This window comes from Sabethes cyaneus, chromosome 3 (assembly GCF_943734655.1).
Source record: "Sabethes cyaneus chromosome 3, idSabCyanKW18_F2, whole genome shotgun sequence".
NCBI lineage: Eukaryota > Metazoa > Arthropoda > Insecta > Diptera > Culicidae > Sabethes > Sabethes cyaneus.
Genome location: NC_071355.1, coordinates 158,795,169 through 158,813,598, shown reverse-complemented (window position 1 = coordinate 158,813,598; position 18,430 = coordinate 158,795,169). Strand labels below are relative to the sequence as shown.

Sequence of the window (18,430 nt, the reverse complement as noted above, 5' to 3'; positions counted from 1 at the left end):
ACAAATCAATAGTGATCTATTAGGTTATGTTACCTTTCAAATGAGACTAATAGCACCTAAATCGGTTTAGTCATCTCTAAGAAACAGGCGATAATTATTACCTTGTCAAAACAGGTTTTTTAAGCATAACTTTTAAACTACTTGTTTGTTTTCAATAAAATTTACCCGAAAAATTTGGCGCTAACAAGAGCTTTCATTTGGTACTAAGATCGTTGAAATCGGTCATGTAGTTCTGGAGAAAATCGTGTCACGTAATTTTTACATTTTTACTTATAACTTTCAAACGAAATGTCGGACCGCGAAACAATTCAATAGTGATATACTAGGCAATAATACCTTTCAAACAAAAGTAATAGCGAACAAATCGGTTTAGCCATCTCCGAGAAGCAGGCGATAGAAAAGTTGCGTCGCGCACATACACACACACACACATACACACATACACACACACACACACAGACATTGCTCAGTTCGTCGAACCCTGTCGACTGGTATATGTGGCTCGGCCCTCCGGGCCTCGGATCGATTTCGTGTTTTTCGACCAATTTTTAAACCTTTGTTATAGTATAACAAAGGTAAAAAATTAAATTTTCTAGGACAGTTTACTTTAAACAAATTTTTAGCATTGCAATGCCAATTTAATTTATCAAAATTTCATCAATCACTTTTCTTTTAGTCTGAATTGTTGGCAACTCTCTAAATTTCAGGCTCTATTAAATCTTCAACAATGCAGTAGAACTAAATGAAATTTTCTCCTAACTTTCTCGTTGGTGTAACAAAAGGCCAGTTCTAGAAGAAAATCATTATAATGACCATTCTCTAACTCATTAAGCAGCCTCATTCACGTCCGCACTGTTAAGTTTCTTGTAACAGTCTTTGAAGCAAAGCACGTTTTATGCGCGGCATTCGGTAACCAAACGGCATTCCTCAGAAGCCGCAGTTTCATTTATGGAATTTTGTCCGAGCAAAATGCTGGTAACAAGTTTATTTGGTGCACGTTTTGTAAACATTTTCAAATGACCATCGTTGTGTTCACATTAAATAAATGGTTGTTGACATACGTCAACATTAACCTACGTACTGAAATAGCCGAAATAGTAAGTAGAAGTTATAGAAAATTAAGTTCTCTGCTTGTTATGAAACCTCTGCTGGGTAACATTCATTTTACTTTTTGGTAGCGGGTGGTAAGCAGTTTTTTTTGACTGAGTTTTACTGAGCAAATCAAGAATTCAACAGTAAATGGTTAGTCATTTTTCTAATACACTTAAAAGCAAATCCTTAATATTTTATAGATTGACTGAATATATATTTTATCTATAAATGGCGAAATTCTGCTCGAATCAATTTTGGGGCTGTGTTGTGCATGTTCTCAAAGAAAATCTATCACAACACAACTTCTTGCCAATAAATACGTTACACATCTTTAATTACACTTCTATTCCATAATGAATAGTTGTTTTTTAGATTCGCAAAACATGAAGAGCATGGCAGAACCGAATAAAGAGAAGCCTGAGAACGCCTTATATCGCCAAATTAATACTTTTGCTTGGGGTACATAAGGGAGGAGAATAGCATGTTACAAGATAATTACATATAATTTTCAGATTTATTTTTCCTATCACGTACCGGAGGAAAGTTAGCCTAAGCCGATAATTGAGGAGGCGGTGTTTGACTCGCCCATTTAATTTCTAGATCAATTGTATTCTAGTTATATAGCATTTCTGTAGCAAGTATACATTAAATATGATTAATACATAGAAGAATTCATTGCTAATCCTTCGAGAGCTATTATGTTGAGTGAAATCAACTTAATTTCAGCAATCCACGCGAAACAATTTATAGTCCACCCGCCAACTAAACTCTTCCTCCGTCAACAAAATCGGACAGGGGCCAGTTACAAACGGGCAAAATAAACATCTATTTTGTTGATTATCTGTCGTGAACTTTCCCACAAAGTTGTTTCTACCACACTATCTCATAATTTCCAATGCTATACTGGCTGCAGAAGACATCTTTTGTAGGTCCCTAACGTCAAAAGTTGGAACAGCTTCAGCCTTTTTCCTCCCGTAACCGCTACCGGCAAGAAATCCCCGCAAACCCATTTGAAAGTTAAAGAAGGATGAAATTCTCCTAATGAAAAATTTCACTCGCACCCCCTTCTCCGGTCGAACAACGATATTTTTGAACTGTTGTGGCTGTGGGCTAGCTGCCACCCAACTGAAAGAAATCAGCCCATGGTCCACTGCTTGCCGAATCGCAGAAGGAAAAGAAAAGAGTTTTTCTTCCAATTTCTTCAAGCAAATTTGCTGCTTTTCAACGATACACAAGATTGTCTTCTCTTTGATTTTCAGTTCGCACAGTTGCTGCCCGTTGCGAGTTTGAATGTATCTTTTTTGGCAAGAAACTGTGTGTACTTGGAAAAGTTCAGAATCCTTTGAGCTCTTCATAATGTTTTCGTTTCAGCCGCTCACGACGTTGCGCCATTTTTCCGGCTGCTTTATTTCGACACCGCCGCCGTGTACGATTTTTTTCTCTCTGTCTCTCAGCCAAAATGAAAGGCACATTTTTTCCGGAACTTTTCAACCGAAAGACGTATGATAGGAGTTGGAATTAAATTTGAAAACTTCATAATTTTTTTTTTTGCCTTTGCACCTTTGCAGTGGTGCCGGAATCCAGCAGCGGAAAAGCGTTTCACATTTGCGCCAAAAATTCGTTATCCCTTTTTATTTACGGTAAGTATATTAGTTGCCGCCGGTACGAGCCGGCCAAGCCGCATTGGTGTTACTCACCCGAGAGCCTCGAGGCAGTGATGTTAGTGAACCGATTTGATTGTACTTGATCATAAGGGAAAGACGTTCCTGTGACATTGACGTTCCCTGGTCTTTGGTTTTCGGCTCGTCGCTGTCCTTGGTGTCAGTTAGTTTGTCCGCTTCGCCGTTTTCGGCAGCGTCCTCATCGGCATCCTGTTTCGAAAGACACGAAAGTTAATGAAAATAACGTCAGAGAAATGGTTTTGAAATCTATATATAGTATATCTATATATATCTATATAGTCTTGAAACAATTACGTTAACTAAATCTATACTCACTGGATTATCATATTTTCTCAACCAAATTGCGTGAATGAATTTGTAAGCAAGACCGCCAGCCACCGCCACAAGACCCATATAACGGAAAGCGTCTCTGGTGCCAACCTCTCCGATCAGAAAACCACCGAAAAATGATCCGCTACCACGTCCCAAACTGAAATGTGCCATACCAAGGACTCCAATCAAGGTTGCAAGAAGATTTTTTGGTGCCAGTAATGCACAATAAGTAGCAGCGGCAACCCACATAAGATGACAGGACAAAGCTTCCATGGCTTCGAATGGGAAGCACCACCACGCATTTCTAAAACAAAATTAAATGATATTCTAAGGTGTACTAAAAATATTTGAAAACTTACTCAATCAAAGAATATCCCACCAATCGACAGGCATGTGCAACAAAAGCAATCACAATCAGATTGACATGTCCAACTATCTTGGTAATGCGTCCTGCACCATACAAAAATGGAATACTGCTGACTGTTCCAACAGTGATAGTTATTCCTGTAATTGCATTTTCATTTAAAACAATTGCTTTACAAATTTACGAATTTAACAAACCTAACAGATAGTTGGGGGCTCCCAACTCTTTCAAATACAGAAACAGAAAACTCTCGATGAAGCCCCAGAAATTTCCCAACAGAAACAGGAACCAAATGAAAATTATAACATGCTTTAGCTTGAGTAAGTTCAGCAAATCTTTGAACACATTATCTGCAGGAAGTTTCTCCCCCAAAGGCATCAAGAATACAGTTATCGAAGATATGATCAACAACAGATCATAGGTGTAGAAAGCTGCCGAGTAATCCGTATAGCCTAAATCTTTAGAGAAGAAATCGATCATGAAACCAGTAATGGGTGAAAAAATGGCCATTCCAATGCTGGAAAACAGACGTTCACGCCCGAAGTCTCCGCCGTATTTCTCAATCATCGTAAGCGCTATTGGATCCATAATGGTTACACCAGCGGAAAGCATCGTCGTTGCTAAGAAGCGCAAGCCGAAGTAAATCCAAAACACCTTGTCATCGCTTTCCTTAAAATCTGGTGGACAAATTTCCGGTCCATTTTTGCGGAAGTGACACCGCTGAACCATGCAATCCGCTGCCAACTCGCTGAGCCGCTGATTACTGTTCAGTGTCATGTTCGACGAAAGCACTAAACCGCCGCAGCGAAGATCTTCCTCTTCCAAAGCTGTTACGTTAACTCCCTGCTTCCAGAGCAACTTCACACCGAATCGAGTCTTGAAGTCCGTCACCGTCTCGTTGTCATCGTGTTCAATCTCCATACCGAGCTGCTCTATCGGTTCTCCCAGATCGGGATGCATGTCTAGAACGAAGAACGCTGAATCACCGCTTCCCGCAATGACCCAGCTTTCCTCGCTTTCGTCCGAGTCGGGCTCATGTATCAATATTTGTCCTGAAATGTAAGCGAATGTGCTGTTCCAGTGATTCTAAGCAATTTATTCGAAACTGATCGTCATCGGAAGTTACATCAATAAGGTAACCTCCGATGACGGAAATCCACGAATCTTACTATCGAGATACGGTTCCGTGGTGCTTGGACTGATAGTTGAACTACTAAGTACGTCGGCCGTTTTGTTCTTCCGGCTGATTTTCTTGTTGATAACCAATGCCAGATCATCCTTATCGCCCACGTCAACCGGCGGCAGTATGGGAGCGAAGGTTGGCGGTGGTACTACTTCGATTTTGGGATTCTGCTCCAGCAGCAAACAATGATCCAGACACTGATCAACCACAATATCAATTTCCTCCTCTTCTGGACACTCACGGCTCGGGCAAGGCGACCACCAAACCTGCAAATACACACGAAAGAATCACCGCTAGCAATCTCCGCACGCCAAACGACAGACTTCAATTAGGTGATTTCTAATTCATAAAGCAACACGTCGAACGTCACCCGGCACGCCGAGGAAATCCTGCAGCACATGTTGCAACCGGCATAAATTATACCTACCTCCACGTTTCCTGTCTCCGGGTGCCTCATCACGTAAGCTTCCGGCAGCTTGCCCGGTATTTCCTGCTGTGGAATCAACATCAACGAATGGTGAAATAAAGCATTTAACAGCAGACTCATAATAACAACCGGCTTGTAGCGACCAAACTTGTCTACCAGGAAGCCTGTGTAAGAGAAGGGTAAAAAAGTTAAAATTAGATTTTAGAGGATAGTGTGGCCTTTTCGGGTGGCTGCCGTGTATATGAAATGTACGGAGGAAATCTGATTAGCCAAACGGCAATTTTTTTTGCACAGTGTGGTAGGTAACCGGTGGTCAGTGCTAACACGGTGGTTGTGAAAAGCTAGGGGGTTTGCTTCGCTAATAGGCATTCCATTCGCCCATCGTTTGTTTTTCATATGAGACCCGTCCATCCAACAACAAGTTTTCCAACAGACGACCGGTAGATGATAAGTCCATAGCGTTGTACATACATCTTAACATATTGCTAAGTTCAATGTTCTGTATAAAGAATGCCTTTTACTAGTGAAAGCACTGAAAAAGTTATAATGAATTTCACGAATCATAAAGGGTGTCCCACATAGAACTGCATCACGGAAAAAACGTTATAGAAAATTACCCATCGGGTATTTTTTCCTGGAAATTTGAGTAGAAGTTGTTTAGAGTGTATTGTTTACATTGTATTTTTATCGTCATCAGTTTTTCGAAAATTGGAACAAATGGCGTCACCCGAAAAACAACGTCGCGAATTGATTTTGCGCAAGCACCTGGAAAGTCCTCAAATCTCTCATCGGACATCAGAAAACAACTCAGAATCGTGTAGTAAGCAAAGAGTCGTGTGATTAAACGTTACTACGAAACTGAGCATCGAATGGAAGAAGGAATGTGGTCAGAATGGATGTTCTATTAGTGATCAGGATCGCAAGCGTGTCGTGAAAGATTTTAAGCGGAATCCCAATGCTGCGGTCAGGAATGTGGCCAAAGAATCTGTCCAAATCTTTCGTTCAGTGAGTCAAGGGCCGGGAGGGACTGCATACTTTCTTTCTTTCTTGTTTGGTGTGTGTGGATACTATCACCACGACCAGTACTTTGATCTATTGTGATCTTATCCAGGTGTTGTTTCGCACTTCGTTGTTATTGCCGTATCGCTATAGAGTGAGCGAACTGCTTATTATCCGTGCTTAGAGTGTCGGTGTGGTTTCACCCCTTTTTCCCTCTACGCTTCTTACTACTTTTCAACCAATCTAGCTCTAGAGCCAGGAAGTGCGGAGACTTGTTATAATTTGTCTGTTGCGATAGTTTCTTTTCGGAGTTCGTTGAAGCTGCTAACTTTTTTTTACGGTTAGATCAGCTCAAAGCTGTAATGTTTATTAGCGTTTTAGAGTACATTTTAGGTTATAACTATAATTTGCGACTTACAATTAGTCTCGTACTGAGAAATGCGAATATTTGTATAAATCGGTAAACGAACTCAAATTTTAATTAAATCTATCTGTAATGTTGGATGTTTAGTTAATATAATTATTAGTAACACAATCGGGATTATTTCAGCTTACAAATTTAAGAAATCAAAGGATGACAAATCAGTTTTTACTTCTCTCACTTTAGCTTATCAGTGATACGTATTCAGTATTTCGCCCCACGATCACGCAACGTTATTGACGTACGATGTATTTCGCCCATATGATCCACAAAGGCGATCAACTTAAGGCGAGGGATCTTCGATAGGATCCACTCGTAGCAACATCCTCCCCCTCGTGTCGCTCGAACCTTGTTCGACGTCACAATCTCGTTAACTTCCACCTACACCATCGCATTTTCACGGTTGTCTACTGCGACTTCAGGATCACCTATAATATCGAGAATTGCAAGTTTGCAAGCTGGTCTTTGCAAAACTCCAGAGGATGTCTCCACGTCCGCGCGGCGTACTACCCCATGTTTTCCTGGGTAGGTACGAATAACACGTCCTCTGAGACACTGATTTCGTACTCCCTCGTCTGCTATCATAACAAGCGCGTTCTCTTTGATTGGGGGCACCTCTTGGAACCATTTAGTCCGCCTGGAAATCATTGGCAAGTATTCGACTATCCACCGATGCCAAAAAACATCCAGCATGAGTTGTAACAGCTTCCAACTGTCCATTATGGCCGCCTTGGCGTCTACGGGAACCTTGGTCAACTGTCGAACACCATTCGAGCTTAGCATGAGAAAGTTATTCGGAGTCAATGCTGGCTTTTCTTCGTTTTCTAGTGGCACATAAGTCAATGGTCGCAAATTAACCATGTGAGCTGCTTCCGATAGCAACGTCATGAAGGATTCGTCGTCTAGCTTTCGTGATGAAGGTAACGCTCCCAATGCCGTCTTCACTGACCGCACCATCCTCTCCCAACATCCACCCATGTGGGGAGCCGAAGGAGGGTTGAACCGCCATTTCGTATTCGCATCAGTAAACGTACTGCTCATCGTCACGTTAATTTGTCGTATTTCACTTTCCAGCTCTTTACTAGCGCCAACGAAGTTGGTACCGTTATCCGTATATATTTCCTGTAGTGCTCCTCTACAGGAGATAAACCGCCGAATTGCTTTCTTGCATGAATCCGTTGTCAAGCTGAAGACTATTTCCAGATGTATCGCACGAATAGTGAGACAAGTAAAGACTGCAACCCAGCGCTTGGCAAGACTTCATCCTACCTTAACAAAATAAGGACCGAAGTAGTCAATGCCTACAAATGTGAAAGGTCGTACGAATGGCGTTACTCGCATCGGAGGCAGCTGACCCATTCTTGGTGCTATTGGTTTTGACTTATATACGCGGCACCACTGGCAATTTAGTGTTACAGAACGCAATTTAGCTCGCAACTTAGCAATGTAAAATTTCTGGCGAACCTCATTCACGATCGTTTCGTTGTTAGCGTGACGATATTTGCGGTGATACCAGTCCAGTAGTAGATGAGTAATTCGATGCCCCCGTGGAAGAATTATGGGGTATCAGGTGTCGTAAGCAACATAATCTGCAGCTGTAATGCGGCTATCTACTCGTAGAACTCCGTGCTCGTCGAGTACGGGAGGTAGTTTTGCTATAGAACTACTTTTATCCAGCGCCTTTTGCTGTTCTTTCGCTAACTGGGTGTTATGCTTTAAAGAAGCTACTTCTTCCGGATAGCTTTCCGATTGCGCAAGCCGCCACAGGCTTTGCTCTGCTTTCTGTAACTGTTCACTGGTGAGCTCCTTTGGATCTCCACTCTGTCGCTGACTAACGTCTTGGAAACGGTACACGTATGCTAAGCTACGCAACAGTCGCTCATATTTGGAAAATCGTTCAAAATCGATCATCGTAGCCACAAAACTATCTTCCGCTATCGTATCGGGATCACCATCAATCACTGCACTAACGGCGTCTCCGGATTGGTTCCGATTTCCAATTGCATCCTCTCTAGCTTTGGTTTTAGATCGGGTTTGACGGACAAACGAATGCTGCATCTCGTTGCGATAATTCTTTGAGAGTGTTGCGATAGTTTCTTTTCGGAGTTCGTTGAAGCTGCTAACTTTTTTTTACGGTTAGATCAGCTCAAAGCTGTAATGTTTATTAGCGTTTTAGAGTACATTTTAGGTTATAACTATAATTTGCGACTTACAATTAGTCTCGTACTGAGAAATGCGAATATTTGTATAAATCGGTAAACGAACTCAAATTTTAATTAAATCTATCTGTAATGTTGGATGTTTAGTTAATATAATTATTAGTAACACAATCGGGATTATTTCAGCTTACAAATTTAAGAAATCAAAGGATGACAAATCAATTTTTACTTCTCTCACTTTAGCTTATCAGTGATACGTATTCAGTATTTCGCCCCACGATCACGCAACGTTATTGACGTATGATGTATTTCGCCCATATGATCCACAAAGGCGATCAACTTAAGACGAGGGATCTTCGATAGGATCCACTCGTAGCAACATTGTCCTTGGACAAGAGGCTTCATTCGCATTCGCATTCATGGCCTGTAAAGCAGAGTACAGCATAGAGTAAGGGTGTGTATGTATGTGTTCCTTACTACTTATGCATTACCAATCTCGTTCCTAGAACCAGCAAGCGGAACAAGCTATAATTTGCCCTTGAACAAGAGGCTTCATTCGCACCGCAAGCAAGTACCACTCTTATAACTTGCCCTGGCAAAAGGCTTTCATTGTTAGTAAATGCAAAATGCAGTAGAAAGGATGTGGGGCCTGAGAATAAACCCATGCTAAAGTCACTTAACATCGAATGGCCTGATTCTACTAAGATTCGAACCCACGATCACTCGCTTGTCAAGGCAGACTCGGACTGCGGCTTCAGGGCCCCCGATTGCATACTTACAAAATGCAGAATGCTCCAAATTGTGACGAACGGCAAAATACAGTGGGAAAGTCACGGGCCCGGAAACTGTACACCCAGAAGCTGACGAAGACTCATTGCCTCACCATGAACTAACGTCAAGGCGGACTTACGGTAGCTTTCGGGGCTACTGTTCTTCATCGCCCACCACAAGTTTGAAGTTCCGGAGGAAGTAAGGAAGCAAACACTTTCAAAGATTGCCTAGAAATACATGATTTGGCAAGCGATCTGCTCATGCTGCAAACGGAGTGCGCCGTTTACCAGCTTTGTAAATGGGCAGATCTCAAGGAATGTCTACAGACACGTCTTCATCCTCTGTTGAAGCAACACTAGGGCTCTACGATCCTCTGACCGGATCTAGCTTTGTGCCACTATTCAAAGAATATCCTGGAGTGGTACAAAACCTACGGGGTCACTTTCGTACTCAAATACATTACCCACCCGGGCTTGGGGGCCGTGTGCAAGCGTGGGAAGCTGCCACTGGTGTTTTTCGAGAAAGATGTGAAAATCAACTCCGCGTACTATAAGACCGAGGTTCTGGAGAAGGTTGTGGCCCCGGTACTTCGTGACCTCTACGGGAAAGATCAATACGTCTTTCAACAGCACGGCGCACCGACCCACACGGCGAATATCATCGAAGCGTGGTGTCGGGAGAATTTGACTGATTTACTCGATAAGACTTTGTGGCCTCCCAGCTCCCCGGATCTTAGTCCCCTGGGTTATGTATGGTCGAACATGCTGGCCAAGCAGGGCGAACATAAAGTGAACACTATGGACCAATTTAGGAAGCTTGTTCTCAAGATCTGGGACGAGATGCCTATGAAGCAGGTGCCTGCCGCGTGTGATTCTTTTGAGAAACGTCTCAAGCTCGTCATAAAGCACAAAGGAGGGGGGGGTGCTTCCAGCAAATATGTCGTAAAGGTTCTCAATAAACACTGCTTCAATAAAAATTGACGCAGAAAAGAATATTTTGTATTTTCATTTTTTAAACACATTTTTAAAGTGTATTCGAATTTATTGAACACCCTGTATGTTGAATTTGTTTTTGAATAACGGCCAGCAATGCATCAACTTTGAAGCTTCTCAAACCCCGATACTCAGAAGCAATTTTTGTCCCTGCTCAGATATTTGCAAAGCCATCTGGAGATCACCTGATGGACGAGCATTGAACCAAATCGATCGTATTTTCGTCGATGGCCGGTTTTCCTCACTAACATACGCTCCCTACCGAATGCGGATATAGACTCGGAGCATTACCTGGGCGTAGTTCATATGCGCTATTACATTTTAAGTTTATTTCAGCGCTTTTGCGTACAAATTTACTTCATCACCACTAGTTCCTTATTTACTAATACTACCAGCGGGCATTACTAGTCCGCGACGCTTGGTTTCGTACACGAGCTGGGAGACGCCCACATGCCCGCTATGGCTCTTTTTCATCCAGCTCCGTGGAAGGGGTAATTGAAGACGATAAACTGTCAGTCCGAGTTGCGTCACGTCACCGCTGGGTACCACTGGCTCAATCTAAGCACCTGTGCGCTAACATTCTCAGCCGTAGAAGAATCTCACAGCCGCACGCACTGATATCCTACCTACGGGTGTATGCTCTTGCCGATCGCTATGAAGAAATAAAGAAAAAAGGCCCTGCAACATATTGTTGCTTCAGCTGCCATGTCACATACGAGCTACAGTTCGATTTTATTACCTCTTTTGAAGGCCTTTTCATGTATGGATTTATCCGTACACAGCGTATCGGTAATAGTGGGCTTTGTTCGACTGCGAAGAGGACAATGCCCATTATGGAATTGTAGTTTAACAAAAGCCGAGAACAATTACCTCGAGTAATGATCACGTGGTATGCACAGTCGAAATATCAGTACACAGAGGGATAGCCTACCCCTACAGGCATCCGAATCGGTCACATTCCTGATGGTAATTTAACAAATGGCGTTTCAATGGCACTTGTGAAAATTTCTGAATCTGCACCCGGCAGAACGAACTGGTGGCACTTGTAAAAACTCGCTTCTGCGATCGACGAATGCGACCGTCTCGACCAGCGGTTGAGATACTTCTAGTTCTACTCATATCTAGCTGGTTTGGTGTCTCCTCGGCTGAGCGAGAGAGCGATCGGCATGCGATAGAGCGATAAAGTTCGGCAATTCTGCTGAGATTATTCGATCGTTCGTCTCATGTATTCGCTATGTGCGCGAAACGGTGCTGCCACCTTCCCAAGTTTGTTCTATTTGTGAAGTCTGTGCACAGGTTTGTTAAAGAGTGAAAAGGATAAACAAAACTTTGCACCAAATCTTCACAAACTTTCCATATGGCAGTTCCATGAGAGTACACGAGATCGATTTGTGCTTACATAGCGAATGCGTGGTGAGTTGTCGTGCGAGCCAACGGTGGCTATTCTTATGTAAAATCGTTGATGGTTTGATTCACATGGAAGATACAGTACTCACTCAATTTTCGTCAGCAAAATTCAATTGTAACAGCGCTCAAAACTATCGAAGGTATATACCTCGTGGCAAAGCCGCCCTCCTCAGTTAAACATTCGGTAGTTAGGCAACCCACGAGTTAGGTGCTTCACCCTCGAAAACGGATGGATAAGGATTCGCTAGCTCGCCAATGAGGCCGTAACTGTGGTTCTAGGTGTAGAAGACTCGGGTGCACAAAATGACTGGTTTGACAAGGAATGCCAACAACCCTCCATCGAGGAAAAAAGAGCATGGAAAACTATCTGAACATTATCACGAGGGAGAATTTGGACAAGTATCGATTAGCCCGGAATGAGTTGACCATGATCCTGAGGACGAAAAAGCGCCACAAGACAAATAGAGATCGTGAAGAGCTAGAACAACTATTCCGGGCTAATAAGACGCGCAAGTTTTGTGAAAAGGTGAACCAATATCATGCACAACGAAACCTGATATCCTTAGGGACGAGGAACGAAATCTGGTCACAAACGAGCGTGAGGTGGTCGACAGGTGGAAACAGTTCTTCGATGAGCATCTCATAGGCGTTATAACACAAGGAGACGTAACGGAAGTTAACCTGGGAGTGCTTACAAACGATAGCAGGGTGCCGGCTACCGAAGAGATCCGACAAGAAATCGGTCAGCTGAAGAATAAAAGAAACTGCCGGAGGAGCGGATGTAAGTTAGATTTGTTCCGTCTATAAAAAGGACAATCGGGTACACTGATCAATACCACCTACAAGGTACTCTTACAGATTTTATTACGTTGGCTATTCTTAATAGCAAGAAAATTCGCAAGGCAGTATCAGACGAGCTTTATAGGAGCCCGTGCTACTACGAATCAAATTTTTAGACTAAACTTTTAGACTAAAAATTTTAGTCTTCGAAAAATCCTCTAGAAATATCGGGAGTACAATGTGCCCACGTTGTACTGGCTTCTGAAGTCCACGATATACAGCTGCATTTATACGTCGATGCCTTTTCGATTGCCAACGGTGCATGCTGCTACACCCGATCGGGGATAGCGGCGGGAATTCCTGTGCAGCTGTTATCGTCGAAGTCGAAGGTCGCATCACTGTCTACACATCATTTTATCGCCAGTGTAGAACTATGCGACTACTCAATTGTACAAGAAGATAGAGTCGTCGTTGAAAATCAAAGTTACTGTCAACTTCTGGTTAGATAGCACTGTACTACAATGGCTACGTGCCTGATTAAATCGCTGGAAGCCATTCTTCACTAATCGAGTATCCAAAATCCGCACTGACTAGTAAGAGCATCGAATAATAGAGGCACATCGCAGGGTCCCAAAAACCCAGCAGACGATTTTTCACGCGGATTGGATCCACCGGACGATTTCAACTCATCTCTTTGGTGAAATGACCTACCCTGGCTCGCGTTGACTCCATCGTCGACCAAGAATGTTCCCTAACAGTGTCCATGGATGGGCATAAAGTTCCGGTTGTGGCGATGACCACCACACAAGTTAAGTTTAGCGGAAAGGTATTCTCATGCTACTCTTGATATAGCAGATTTTAACGAGTAGTAACATACTGTGTTCGATACGTATAGCAATTGTGGGGGTTCGCCTAACTTAATCGTTCTGGGTTGTAAATGCAGCAGACCATTCGTCCGTTCCACCACTCACCACCATCGAGCTACAGCATGCTGAACATCTACTCGGTCGCTTAGCGCAACGCGACAGTTTCGCTAAAGACTTATCGGATCTCACTAATGGTGGACATGTCGTCAAGTCATTATCACTGAAATGGATCTCGCCGTTCGTAGACTAGGAGGGTACTATCCGCGTCGGTAGTCGTTTAAGTAACGTCGCGCTATTCGACGCTATAAAACATTCGATCGGTTTGTCCGCCAAATATCCGCTATTTGCTGTGTCGTCTCTCAGTTATCACGTAAGACTACAGTACGAAGGTCTGCAACTCCTACTAGCCACCCATCGAAGAAATCTTGTAAAGTCCATCTTCCACCAATTTCACACTTATTTCAGATACGAGCTCACTCTAGTCCAACAAACCACAGCTGATCTGCCGATATTGCGAGTCTTACCGGAACTTATGTTTCCCGTTTGCGGTATCGACTATTGTGGACCGTTCTAGTTAAAGTTTGCAGTTCGAAAGCGTGGTCCTACCAAAGTGAACGTGGCTATCTTCGTTTGTTTTCCAACTAAAGCTGTCCATATCGAGCTAGTAAGTGACCTAACAACTTCTGCATTCCTAGCTGCTGTACGTCGTCTTATCGCCCATCGTGGGAAGATCGTCGAGTTGCAATACTACTACATTCAAAGCGGCCTCACATCCCAAATTTTGGTTGTAGCAACTTTTTTCGGCTTCCAATGCATCGCACTCTATTTGGCCAGAACAATCCTATTGACGTATGTTGTCGTGAATTCAATGTAGTGTCTGACTCTTATGATTTTAATATTAGTAGAATGACTTTTAAATTTAGAATAAGTATGTATTAGAATTAGGAACTGTCTGTGCGATACCATCGAAGACTAGTAAATAAATAAATAACTAACTTATTTATAGCTGAAACTAGTCATATATCGGTTGTCACAACTGGTTTCTAACAAATGTGCTGGTAAGGATGCTCTCAACCAATGAATTATCTTGAAAGTTCATTCCGCTTAGAGACCCACATTTTGGAGGGCTCTGGAAAGCAGCCGTCAAATCAGCAAATAATAATCACCTTAAGGGGGACCCTACTCTGGCAGACCGAAAAATAAAAGATTTTTGTAAAAAAAATTTCAGATACTTGAATTATAGTTAGGTGTTGGGGTATTTTAGTTATTGTTTAAGTATATTTGTAGATATATTTTGTATTTTCTGGGTACAAGAATAGTGATTATTATGCTGGTGGCAGGTGGGCGCGTGAATGACCTCTAGAAAATAATTCCTTGCTGGCCGTACGTCCCGGGAACCAACAGAGCATCGCAGAATGGATTTCAAGAATGATTTTGAAGGTTTAGGTCAATACCTAAATTGTAACGTAGCGGTTTTCGAAAAATCGAAAAATTACCAAAATGGCGGCAATTTTTCCTAAAGAAAAATGTTTTTTCATCAAAAAATCGCCAATTAAGTGCTCATAAAGAATTGAAAAATTGAGATATCAAAAAACGATTGCGTAATAATTTAGATAATTCATTTTTACATGCTAGAAACAAATTTCAGCCAAATCGGTCAACTAGATTCTGAGATACACGTACCGCCAGCTAAAGAAACATTGTTTCGGAGAAAACGCGTTCAAAGTTTCGTATAGCAATGGACATTCCTTGAGGTAACAATATTTGCCAAAAGTTTTCAACTAGATAAGATATCAAAAAATCATTTTGGCATGACATTTCCAAAGGTATAAACGTCTCGAAAATGCAAAAAAATAAAATTCGATTTCTCCGACTTTCCAGAGTTGGGTCCCCCCTTAACGACAAGGTCGTCAGAGTACATTTATGACAGTCAGCATGGCTTCCCTTCTTCAGTGTACCAACATGCTCCCATAGATTCGAGAAACCATCACAAAAAAAAAGAAAATTAATTCAACTAACCTGCTAGCCGTAATAAGATTTTGCATCTCGAGGCACTAAACATTGCATTCTATAGCTTCTATTACTTTTTGGGACGTAAATTACACTAAATACGGAGATTTCTGACCAATTAAAATTCATCACTATATTTTCACTTTTTCGCCGTCGATTTTTCATTAATTTTTTCGGCCGTTCCATTTGTCACATGACTCGCGAAACTTAACTCGAGGCACAGAAAACTTTGATTTACCCCCCGAATAGTTATTTAGTAAGATATTATAATAATTTTGCCTAAACTGTTCAACTAAATTGGTAGAAAAAAACTTCACTTCGTTTCGATTGCAATGCCGAATCCACGACCGTCGTTGTTGTACATTACCAAGGGAACGGGCGTATATATGAATTGATGCCAAAGTAAGCATTTGAGTATGAAATTGACCAATTATTTTCGCTTAATTTAACGGTCGTAGAGAGTCGATAATATACTTATAAAATTCACTGATAATAAAATTCACCGTAAACAACATTTTATGTTATAGAATTACTGTCCGAGCTAGTTCAATAGCAAACATGGATACGCGCTTCTACGTTTGATAATTGTTCATAACAGATTATTACCTACTACTAGCAACTAGCAGCATAAACAAAACGATAGTGATAGCAGGATGTGAAAGTACTGAAATCAGTAAAAAATGCATCTGGACTCTGACGACCTTCACCTCAAGGCAGCAGGCAATGTCATCTTGGCTTGGTTCTGCTGATCTTATCGACGCAAGTCAAGATGTGCCTCAACTCTCGACCCATTACTCCAATAACAGAGAACTGTAATGATCTAGAAGTACTGCCGCCAGGACACTTTCTCGTGGGAAATAATCTGCAAGCAGTTCCCGATATTGATTTAAAGGGGATAATCGCCTGAACCGCTAGAAATTGACACAGAAACGTAATACTTGCAACTGCTGTAGCCCCGTGCAACAAGCTCCACCCTGACAAGGACGGTGTGTTAGTGTGGTGACTCGCAAAACTGCACTCCCCGATAATGTCGCCAGGGCCATGATTTGACTCGCATTGCTTCCGTCGCAAAGTTTTTCACGGACAAAAACCAGGCAGAGAAATCCTTTATAGGGCGACTTGCTTGATGCGCACCTGCTTTCTGGTGAGACAATTGCAGATTCAAGGCCTATGAACAATATATGAAGATTGAGTCGACATGAGTCTAAGGCCAATGGTTTTGGTAACACCAAAATGTTAAATAGGTAGAAAATCATGATCATTAACTTTAGGAAGGTAAAGTTTACAGACGTACAATATCAATGACAAGATATGGCAGATACTGGGACGATCATGCGTGTCCTAACAAAGTTTTCAGGACCAGTAGTATTTTCTGTATTTTTTAGGTTGTCACATCACAAAACGGAGAGCAATTTTTCTACAGGCTACGTATGGTAGACAATGAATTTCAATTTATCAAACAAGAATAAAGGGACGAATAATACCATATATTGAATTGTTCATTTTACGCAGGGGGAGGATGTGGTGTTCACACTGTAATACAGAATTTACCTGGGTTGTTTACACATTATTTGGGTGGTTGCCGGTAGCGTGTTACTGACACAGAGAGAAGGTGTCGGAGTCGGTTGACAGCTTCTCGCGTAAACGGAGTCACGAATTTGTCATGAAGATGGCGAATCACAAGACATCACAGTTATCAAACCAGCTCTTTTCTTTACAAAACGAGGTGCTCTCATTAGTCGTGGAGAGGACCAACCGAAACCAAATTTAAGATTATTACTTTTTGACCTACAACGAACAGTCTGACAAAATTTAATTCCAATTCAACGACAAAAGTTTAGCTCGAACAATACCACCGTTATAAATTTTATTGCAAGAAAAAAGGCTTTTTAAAATATTCGAAATATATTAATACAATTTAATATGTACAGAGTAGCTATTAAATTCCAATTCCTACTGCACTTAGGTAGGTGCCGCAGTTCGAATTGATAGATCTCGTAAAAAATACTGAAAGCTATAGCATATATGTACACATCTGCAGCCACTTGTATTGGATTAATACTTGAAACACATAGCTGCTCGTGTCTTCCGGAAGTCAATAAAAGCGGGAAGCCTTTTTTCCTGCCACATCAGCAAAACTGGTTAACTTGCATTTCAGGCGAGGGGTACGTAAAAGTAGAACATTTACCCACGCATCATAACAGCTTGTTTTAGACGATGGATAATTAATTTCACGCCTGATTAAGCAAACGGTTGCTCATTTGAAGCTTATGTTGCGTTATTACATGTTTCGAATGGCTAGAAGCCGGTACAAAAGAGAATGAATATCAGTTCCCTTTATTGACGCACACGCGTGTATTTCCTAACGTATGCCGTTGAAGCAACAATACTGATAGGATGAGTTTACATACTTTGAAACATATAATTGATACTCTACTCAGAAATGTTTGGTTAGACGTGATGAATAGCGTAATACCTATGTAAATTTCCTGCGAACTCGTTATAACTTATCTCCAATTCAGATTTGAAACTTTTAAATGCAAGTACTTCACTTGAATCAAATTTCACGTGTTTCCTTCTTCACTTGGATTGCTGAAGTTGACACTTTGTACATCGTAAAGTTTAATGCTAATTATTTTTAATAAAACAATTTTCTCGCTAATTGGAGTTTTCTTGTAACAATTACAGCACTGTAAATGACGCGATTTTTACGACTTCCACAACAGTGCAGCCCTCACAACAATTTTCCAAACCAAAGTAGAAAAAAAGCACACCGCACCGTACAGCACTCCGTTACTGGCGCGGTGGTTACTGTTTGCAACATGAAATGGTAAGCTTTTAAGCTATTAATGAAATATACGAATACTGCATAGAAGCTGTCGAGGACTTTGTACGCCCGCTCTACACAGGAACTAACTTTGTTGCAGGTAGCATTTTGGGGTGGAGCCAGCCCCGGCCATATTTG

General features: G+C 41.7%; 1 protein-coding gene across 1 annotated transcript in view; it reads right to left on the bottom strand.

The window, feature by feature from the left end:
* Nucleotides 1-18,430, bottom strand: part of LOC128742947 (uncharacterized) — a 61,531-nt gene that overhangs the window by 13,433 nt on the left and 29,668 nt on the right. The window contains exons 3-8 of the mRNA XM_053839446.1: nucleotides 5,061-5,224; nucleotides 4,620-4,899; nucleotides 3,648-4,502; nucleotides 3,446-3,590; nucleotides 3,090-3,390; nucleotides 2,790-2,963 (exon numbers count right to left, since the gene is read on the bottom strand). Of these exons, the coding sequence (XP_053695421.1) occupies nucleotides 2,790-2,963; nucleotides 3,090-3,390; nucleotides 3,446-3,590; nucleotides 3,648-4,502; nucleotides 4,620-4,899; nucleotides 5,061-5,224 (1,919 nt within the window). The remainder of the gene's footprint in view (nucleotides 1-2,789; nucleotides 2,964-3,089; nucleotides 3,391-3,445; nucleotides 3,591-3,647; nucleotides 4,503-4,619; nucleotides 4,900-5,060; nucleotides 5,225-18,430) is intronic.